This window comes from Seriola lalandi, unplaced genomic scaffold (assembly GCF_002814215.2).
Source record: "Seriola lalandi dorsalis isolate HSWRI2012SDOR001 ecotype SW California unplaced genomic scaffold, Sedor1 jcf7180002054188, whole genome shotgun sequence".
NCBI lineage: Eukaryota > Metazoa > Chordata > Actinopteri > Carangiformes > Carangidae > Seriola > Seriola lalandi.
Window position 1 is genome coordinate 324,210 of NW_019524741.1, and position 10,349 is coordinate 334,558.

The following is a 10,349-nucleotide window of genomic DNA, read 5'->3' on the forward strand; positions in this document are numbered from 1 at the left end:
AGAACTGTGTAGCATACTGTATACTTTATGCTAATACAATTAAATAATACAACACTCCTTCAACTCTGGTTCGGATGAGTTCTGAATAATTAATAATTCAACATTTTGGGAAATACTCTGATTCACTTTTTTGCTGAGAGTTAGATAAGACGATGGACACCACTCACATATCTATCCGTTAAACATGAAGCTACAGTTAGCAGGCAGTTAGCTTAGCATAAAGATGGGGCAAGAATAATGGGGAGACAGCTAACCTGACTGGGTTTCATACTGTGTTGAAATGTTGTAGTTTCATATTTAATGTACAGACATGATAATAAATCTCTGCAAGAAAGCAAAGCCCATTACAACTTTTCCTTTACTAACTGCTAATATGACTTGCTAATATACTACATTTAAAATTTGGTAGAGCAATAGGAACCTACCAGTATATCTATATCTAACCCTATATCTAAGTGATACATTTTATAAGAAAAGGTTGTTGTCACTTACTCACTTACATTTACTGATACACTTACTGACTTAAATGTGGACATCAAATCCACAATATTGTGGCAATATGTTAGATATATAATGCTTTTACCATTGAAGTAAAGAATACAAGTGAAGGAGCAGCAGCAAAGGAATGACAAGAGAAGCTGTTGTGTCAGCCTTCTCTCGGACCAACAAACACACACGCGCACATGCACATCCTGTTGTCGCTTCTCTTGCCCTTGGACCACTGTTTAAAAAGGCAGAAGCATCTGAGAAAGAGAATGAAGGGAGCTTTGTCTGCTTTCTCTAATGTATTTATTTCAATGACACCATGGAGTTGTAACTGTGAATCAATAGTCCCCAGTACTCTGGGGAAATAATAGAGACAAGGGCATGGGCATGCACACACACAGGCACACACAGGCACACACAGGCACACACAGGCACACACACACAAACACACACACACCAGTAGGACTGTGTTTAACATGTTGAGTACATCCTCTTGAAGTTACCTACAAGATCTACACCATACAGGGTCCGAATGCAGTAATGTGTTGAAATGCTGGGCAGTTTACAAGCACAGGCCCAGGAGGCTGTGGTGACCCAGCGAAACAGAAAGTCAATCTGAGCCCGCTAGTGGCTCTGATTATTCCATCTTTAGTCTGGTGGTTGAGGGAGGGCAGGAATGAATGAGTCTGATCGACGTGAGTGCCATCTCTCTGGCACTAACACTGGCATGCTGCCTAAGCTTTGTACAAAATGGAGCAGAGCGCAGGCGAGCAGCTCATGCCGGGTGGAAACAGCGGATGTACGGGCACTGAGTCACGGTGCTGAGTGTGCCCCCAGGAAAGCACCGGACTCTCAAGACTGGAATTTGAGCCATTTTCTGCTTCCTGGCTCAGAAACCGCAGGACTTTGATAAGCTTCAGAAAAGCCATTAAATATTTAAAAGCTTCCTCGTGTCTGCTGATGGATGTTGGTTAAACAAAAACGACTGACAGATGATCATATGATCTGGGCCCACCTTGGCGCTCAACACCCTCAGATAAACACAAAATAGACCACATCCACATCAATATCATCACCACCATCAATTTAACTCCTCCTTACTTTCAACAAACAGTCTCTGTGTTGGTCTGCACACGAAGTCTCCACATACAGCCTGTGCTGCGCATTTCCCCCTCTTTATCCCCTCACAACTGCAATGACTAAGCCAGCAAGAATTTCCACCTTATATACTTAAAGGGGCAGTCTCATTCCATCCAACTTAACATACACGCCTTATACCTAAAGTATCAATAAATCCAGCTCTTAGCCAGCACAGGGGGAGCATAATCTTTGTATAGTTCGATCTTTTTACAACTAATCTTGACAACAAGAAGCATGAGCTATATGTGGTAGCTCCAGAAATCAATTTGCCCGAAGCCTCAGAGGGTAAAGAAGGATTTGCATTCTGTTTTCTTTCTGATTAATTTATATTTTCTTGTCAATAACTTTTTATTAAATAAATTAGCATAGAGAGGCCGGAAAACATCCAACAGTAAAAAAGGAAATAAAGCAAAAATATCTGTTATCAATTAGTTGGCCTGTAACTGTACAGTTTTGTTTTTTTTCCCCTACTGACATTATTTATTTGTGGCTCATTTTTCAAGATTTATTTATTCAGTAGGAACCAATGGGCATGAGGCCGAGTGCCACAGACAGTGTAAGGAAGTCAGAAAGTATTGTGACACATACAAACAGACATTGGTTTTGGTGTTTTCATTAGATCTGTTGACAGAAAGAAACATTTTTGACTATCACAAGCGTTCCTTTAAACTCTAGAAAACTCAAGAAAACAGTAGAAACCTTTAACAGCTGTGGTATACGATTTTGTCTGGCCGTCAGATGCATCGTCTAAAAGAGACTGTTTTCCCCTGCTGTGAAGTGGGCACTAAGACCAGAGATATCAAGTGGGTCTCTGGCAAGGAGGGAGTAAACATATTATCAAATGCAAAAGTCTCCCAGGGCGGTGGAGAGCTCTCCCAACTGCCAGGGCTCCAAAATGCTTTTGCTCTGCCGAGTTTCTTCTGGGTTCAGTACGAGGACACACAGAACACAGACTGTCTGTGGCATAAGAGCACAGCAGGTCTCCTTACATCAAATTTCACCTTACATCACTACAGCTCAGGCACTAAAATGCAAACTGACAACACACCACTTTCACCCTCAGTTTTTTATTTATTTATTTATTTATTTTGTTCAAAGAGCAAAGACAGTTTCAGTGCGTGGACATTTTGATTCATCAAAAATTCACAGGCAGACTCAGGTTCTCGCATTTGTCAATCAATGTCAAAATGCAACACCGGGGACATGATGTTCCTTTAAATCTGACAGTATAAGGAGATACGGGTTGAAAAACTAGACCAGGATGCCAGAATGCCTCCGAGGCCGAGCATACCATAAGTTAATATTCTTACGGTGTTGTGAACTACGTGAGGACAAGCGAGGAGAGAGTGTGTGCCTCCCTGTGGAGCTGTGAAGGCTAACCTGCCCTGAGAGTGGGGCCTGGAAACAGCAGCTTGCTTTCCTGCTCGTCTGCCTAATTGTAAAAGCCTCTTGTCTATCTGGCTTTGGCTCAGCTCCAGGGGTAGAGGGCAGGCCTGTCTGCAGCAAACACAGAGACCTGAGGAGGCTATTTGAAGCTGGCCAGACACTTTTTTAGTCACAGGATCCCCCCAAGACTCAAAGCAAACAGCGTGCAATGTCAAAGGATCCGGGGCCTGACCAAACAAGCTAGTTGGCTAAGACCACTGTAGTGATGAGAGAATGCCTCCGACAAGTAAACAGCGAAGAGATATCTGACAGCCGGAGCTGTTAACAGCCCCCGATAAGCCCCGCAGAAAAGAGTGAGGTGAAAATAGAGGAGGAAACACCAGCACAACAACTGACAAGGACAATCAAGAGATGAGATCCAGGTTGAGGCTAAGTGAAGTGGAGAACGCTAGTGAGGAAGAAACGGTCAGACAGCGTGTATGAGGAGAGGAAAATAGCGGCAGAGAAGCAGGGGAGAATTCACGTGGAAGCATGGGGGGGAAGGGGGCTTTTTTTTTTTTTTCAGCCCTCCGAGCACCCTCCGCTTTAGAGAGAGCTTGCCGTTGAGCTTGTATACTTGACATTTGTCTGACATTTCCCCTCAGTGCCCCTCCTCCGGTGTCCAGCTCCTCAGTCAGGGCTTCTCTATGCATCGCTGCCTGCCACTAAAAAAGCACCCTGAACCTCCACTGCATTAACCTGGCTTACTCTCCCCAGCATCATATTTATATCCGCCTCTGTGGGGGGGGCTCATCTAATACACCCCAAACTGTTGTGGGAAACAGTATCTGGTGAGTGGACAAACATATGGAAAGAGGATTTTTTTTCCTGTTGTTGCTCCATGAAGCACTAGAAGGCCCAGAGGCTACAGTAGTGTGCTAGGCAGACAGCACTCCCTCCTCATGTAGTGTAATTAAAGAGGAGACCGGGCCGTATTGACTAGAAAACCACTGCATGCCCTTGAAGGAACATCTGTACTGGAGAAAAACAAGGCAATTATGCAGAGGGGCGGAGGGAGGAGAGAGGAATCTTAAGCAGGAAGGAGAGAGGTAGACACATCAAGCCTTTAAAAAAAAACAAAAAAACAAAGACAGGGTAAGAAATATTATCTGCTTGTGAAGCTTGCTGTCCTGCTCTAGCTTCATTGTGTCCTATTATTGCTTCAGTAACTCCTCCTTTCTTTCCCCACGGTGTAGCTCCCCGAGGCCTTTATCTGCAGCCTTGAGACCTCAAGGCCTTCTAGATGAATGCATTCACCCTGACCTCGGCCCGGGCCTCCGGGAGGAGAGAACTGGTTCAAACAATACTCCTGTTCTGCCTCTCAAGTCCGACGTGTGAGAACAACACCGCAAAACACTACATAGTATCTACTGTGGGGTGTGACTTGAAGGTCACTGCAGACAATTGTACTTTTCACAATGTAGTCATTTAGGAATGTCCTGTTATGTTTCTTTTTTTTGTAACAAAAGATATTCATATAAAACCAGAACAAATCTTTTCATTCACACTGGCAATTGTATATGTATCACAAAATCGATAACAACATGCACGGAGCTCCGGCAGGTCAGACTAAACACAGCCACAACAATAAACACCATAGCTTTTCTACGGAGATAGACGTGGTCACTGGGGAAAGGACGCAAGCTTGATTTCCACTATTTGTTCTTTGAGGGTCCCCGGGGGTTGAAGGAGGGTGGTGTTTGAGACTCCCAACTGACCATGGGAGCTGTACACAGGTCTTTTATAGAAACGACCTGGAGGAACATTTTCCCACCATTACTCACACAGATGAGAGAACAGAAAAAATGTCTGAAAAAGGAGTCTGAAAAAAGTTCTCAATGTCAAACCAAGAGTTGATCTCATCCTATACCAAGAAAAAAACATTTATCAGTCTATCTTTTATTTACTCCTTTTGAGTCACGGTACAGCATGGATATTTAAACTCCGGAAAGAGGGAAAAACAAGTGGTCAGGCTCTCTAAAGTGCCAGTGCGTTAATTGTCTCTGCAAAATAAACAAATAGAAAGGAAACAGTATACCACGCCTAAGCTACAGCACTAACATCACCATTTCACCTGCACATAAACTACATCAGCATCTGCTAACTATAAAAGCAAAGCTGCAAAACGAAAGGAGCAAGGAGAAGAAGTGGAGAGAAGAGAAAAGAGCAGACATGAGGGGCACAGTGGAGAGACAAGAGGAGAGGAGCTAATCAATCATTACATTTGTCCCAATCATGAAAGCCTTTGGTGGTTTTTGCATATAACACCTGAAGCAAAATGCAAATAACCCAATGATACAAATAGGCTTCTAGTGTAAAGATGGTACAAATAGAGGAATGCATGACCGACTGCCAATGAAATCTCTCCCTTCATTAGTGACATCTTATATTAAAAGCTTACTGAGCGGTCGTCAGTTGTCTTCACAGAGGGAGAGAATTAAGAGGAAACGTCACTTTCTGGAGCGTGTGGGGGATGTTGTGAAAGTGACTGGCCTTGGTTATAGGTCAAGGAATGATACTGCGTACACGCTCAAAGACAGCAATGCTAATCATGGCAATTACTCCTATTAAGTGAGCATTATCTATGCCTAAAAGTGCATGTAGCTCAATCCATCGACAAATCAAATCAAAACGCAGCAGGGCAGAGGTTCCCTGGTGATGTTGCTGTCTGCAAGAACCATGTTCTTCATTCTTGCCACAGTTCAGCAGCTTATTCAGGAAAGCATTGTTGGAAGCTATCACAAAGGCTGGTTTGTTCTCCGTACAAACTGACACCACCCAGGACATCATCTCCCAGGACCAGTGCTCTGTTGTTCTGAGACACGTCGCAGTTCATGAGGCTTGTCACTGCTGTGAAGTGCACAGAATCAACAGGTCAGTGTATCTTTCAGAGGCTGCTGACAACCTGAAATTGGATTTAAGCATCGGGCCAGCCACAGATGGTGCGTCCAATACGCAGGGTCACCCGCAAAGGCTTTTCTTGCTCTCGTGTCAAGAGTCCCCAAATGAGGTGCACGTATGGTGAAACGCCCATGCGCTTAACCTCGTCCTTGCTGGCACAACACAATCAGTCAGTGAAAGCGGATCACTATTTGCACTGCTGAATGATATTTAAGCAATATCGGGTTAGGTACGGGTTAGCAGACGATCACAGCCGCACTGATATTCAGTACAACATCGTCAGACAACATCGGAGTGTGATGCTGCTTTTATACAACAGTTCCATGAGCGCCATATTAGTTAAATAAGCAACAACAGATTATGATTTGTTTTGTTTATTTTATCATTTATTTCGGCTACGCCAACACAAATAGTTCCGCAACTGGATAAACAATTTAATTCAAATGTTCTATGCAAAGTTTGCTACAATCTAAGATAGATAACGACCGTTAATGTACCGCTGATTAACCTGTAAAGTCGAGTGATACATGTAGTTAAACGTCCCAGTGCTGTTGTAATCTATATCAACGCTCATGGAATGACTCCGGTCCAATCAAATTACATGGTCGGAACTTACTGTTGTATAATGCTGTTTTTCTTCGCGAGTCATACAAAAGGATGAGTGTGTGGGGGAGTGAGTGCCAGGACCAGCGAACACAGACACCTCTCTCCAACTGGAGAGACACGGCGGCGGGCCAAGGATGCTGCACTGAGGCAAGTGTTTGGATCTTTTGCACATCCAGATTACCGTCTCTACGTGGATGTCATTCTCACCATTGAGAGCTAGGCGAGACCAGGCGATCATGAAAACAACCACTCGGATTAGTGCATGTAAATTTATCAAGGCTTTGCTGAAGTACGAGACAGTATTAACAGCACAGATCATCCTCGGGATATTTGAACAGACACAGAGGGGAAGGACATTCTGTCTGTTCACAGAATGGTTAGGACAACACATGTCAAGAAACTGTCTCCAACAAGGCAGCAGCAGACAGATTTTTTAAATGAGAAAATTGCAGGAACAGGATAAAGCGGCAGTATTGGAAATGGAAGACACACTGGCTCATGTTGAGACTGTCACAAGTCCAGAGAAGAGTTTCGAGATCACTGTGGATAATCCTATCATGGACACAGCCATTGAGACAATGCACAGAAGATTTCTGAGTCATTGCACACTCTATTCTTTCAGACCCTAAAAACTCCTCCCAAGTGAATTCCCCGCCACTTCCACAGTCAGCCTTTCAAGAGCTCAGCAAGTGTCTGTTGGAGTTTAACACATACGCGAAGATTTTGTGAATGTGAATTAAGCAGGTTTGTTCTACAGTGGGAAAGACATGAACATGTCACCAGAACGGTGGAGGAGGAGGAGAATGAAGAGGAGGTTGAAATCTGTTCCTCCTGCAAAGAGTGTCCACTGTGTTGCCACTAAATTCTCAGGCGGTACAATGTGCTGACAAATGCCTACCACCTCCTTGGTCTAGCATACAAATTTCTGCTCACCCTGTATATCACTCAGGTCACCTGCAAAGGAACATTTTCAACACTCAGCTTCTCTCGCAGCACACATCCGTCTAGAATATGAGTTTTGGCACATTTTATATACAGACACACTATGAAATTAAAGCAGCATTAATGTACGTTTATTCTTTTAAAGATACGTTAATTGAGCTCAAGTGTTTTGTATTTAAAGACATGTTAATAGCCTTTTCCAAATTTCAGTGATTACTGTGTCGACTGTTGAAATAAAGCATTGTCTGTTATCTTTAAGTGTGGAGGAATTTGAACCTCTGATTAAACACATCAATGGACCCTTTTGTATTTGAAGAATAACGTATGTGACCCTGCTTGCAACCGTGAAAAATTATTCATGACCCTGGCCTCTGCAAACCTTGCAAGGAAAGTTAAAAATAAAGCACTGATAGCCTTCAGAAACAAAGAGAAGCTTGACGTCTTGAAAATAGCTGCATGGAAAGCGATACAGGCAAGAAACGTGGTGTTTGAAAACAAAAAAAGAGTAGCTGGATTTTTGACGTCAGAAAGCAACAGAACATTTCTACCAGAGGCCTCATCGAGAGCTCAGCTAATGCCATCTGTGTCAAACGGGCTGCAGGAGCATCTTACAAAAGGCTCGAACTGCCTTCTACAGTAGTTTTGAGGAGGCATGAGACGGCTGATCTGCTTGTCCCAAATTCTAATCAAAAAGCACAAGCTGTCTCTCACTCATAAATCTGCAAGAAAAAGACTGGTTAAGATATGTAAAGTTGGCGCAAGCTGCTACGCTCGCCTTGAGTGCTGCAGGAATGGCTGAGACAAAATGAACACAAGCGACAAATAGACATAACTGAATTAATTCAAACCTGCAGACGGAGAGGAATTTAAATTTTAATATGTATAAATATATATAAACGATATGACCCTCCTCTGAACTGTTTTAAAAAATGCATGACCCTACCGCGGGGCTGAAGTTAAACAAGGATGACCCTCCCCCAGATTCTTCAATATACCCCTTTTCATAAATTGCAAAAAGTCCCTAAGGCAAATATTTAACTGACATGGTCCAGACAGGTAGACTAGCTCATTTCTTGGCAGAGCAACTTTAACCTCAACTGAGTATGCCTTTCTAATACCTGGTGCTCTATATTGCAGCCATCCTTCACTCCACAAATAGCCTGATCTTAAGACAAGGTCTCTATAATGAACAGAGAGGAAATGTTTGCACTGGCCCGTGGACAATCCTACAGCCTGACGGAAATGAAGGGAAAACACTGCATAGATTCATGGGAGTTGTTCACTGGTGAAGAAATGCTCAATTTCAGAATGTTTGTGAGACTGGAAACCACCTACCTAGATCAAAGTCACATCTGCATTTACTGTACTCATATTGCACAAACACTGCTGCTATTAAAATTCAATTTAAATATAGCAAAAATCGCATTTAGAGCATCGCCTGCTTTATTCTTTTTCATAAAAAGTATGAAATAAAACATGATAGAAATTCAGGTTACCTTTCTGGCACTGGTTAGATGTCCAGCAGCGGTAGTCGTAGTTGTCATTGAAGGACGTCCTCTGACAGAGAGGGTTATCCTCCATGATGCCTGGACAGACATTGTCACACTCCTTTGCCTTCTTATTTCCATTGATAACGTTGTTGAACCCAGCATCCATAATAAGAGACCAGTCCACTGAGTCCAGGTAGCAGAGCTCAGGGTTCTTCTCAATCCTCATGGCCCCCCGGGTGATGTTCCTCAGTTTGAACAGGCCGATGTCCTTCAGGCTGGTCATCTCGTAGATCACGAGGGCGTAGTTGTAGAAGAGATTGCGCCCGCGGATGACACTGAGGTTGGGGAAGAGAATGCTGAGGCTGTCCAGGCCCGACACGCGGAAGAGCAGCAGGTAGTCGGTGATGACGGTCAGCTTGGGGAAGGTGAGGGTGCGGAAGACCTCCTGGTGCATGTTGTTTGTCTTGTCGTTGATGAGGAGGATCTGCAGGTAGCCCTCCACCACCGTGCAGTTCTCCAGCCGCTTGAACTCACTGATCTCATTTCGGATGTCGATACTCGGACCACAAACTGGCACAGAGACAAAGAGAGACGACACGTAAAGAAACAAAGATGACAAAAAAAGCATGTACAATAGAGAGTATTACAGATTTTCTTTTGTATCATAAATGAATGTAACAGGAGTGTTTGGTGGGGAATACAGCAATGCTACGTATAGAATAGCATGTAGATTATTCTTGCCAAAAGATTTTAATTATAATAATCTTCCTGAAGCATATAATCCTGTTAGTCAAGATGGCGAGGCTGCTACTTTGCTGGCAACATGTCATACATACAAATAATACTGAGTTCTGAAAAAAAGACAAGAAAAAAAGAGTGTGTGCAGTGTTAGGACACCATGTTTCCACACTGAATAAAAGAAGTTGATGTTTGTTCTGAGTGTTCTCTCAGGGCAGGTATTTCTATTCTAACAAGGGAGAGAGATTATCATCAGGGTCATATGAGGTGAACACATTTTTAATAAAGAGGTGAATGGGGAAATCGATGTTCATTCAACATGTCGGTAAACCTTCTGTATACTTTGTATCAGACGTAAGCCCTGTGTTTCACAGTGAAAATGTTTTGTCTGTCACCTCAGATAACCCCAGTGTTCGAATAAGTTTGAATGAGCTGTTCCTCTGCCTCTGCGCTTGGAAAACAACACTTGAAACCACAGTGCCTGGAGCGTCCTCCGACACACACGTACACGCACGAAGCATTAACAAGAAAGCCATTTATTATTGATGACAATCAACTCCCCTCTAATTGTGCCTATCAATTACTACACTAGGGAATTAATGGTAAACAATAATCCCATAA

General features: G+C 43.2%; 1 protein-coding gene across 1 annotated transcript in view; it reads right to left on the minus strand.

Annotated features, from left to right (window-relative positions):
• igf1ra (insulin-like growth factor 1a receptor) overlaps positions 1-10,349 on the minus strand; it is a 76,517-nt gene that overhangs the window by 57,710 nt on the left and 8,458 nt on the right. The window contains exon 2 of the mRNA XM_023403870.2: positions 8,997-9,560. Within this exon, the coding sequence (XP_023259638.1) occupies positions 8,997-9,560 (564 nt within the window). The remainder of the gene's footprint in view (positions 1-8,996; positions 9,561-10,349) is intronic.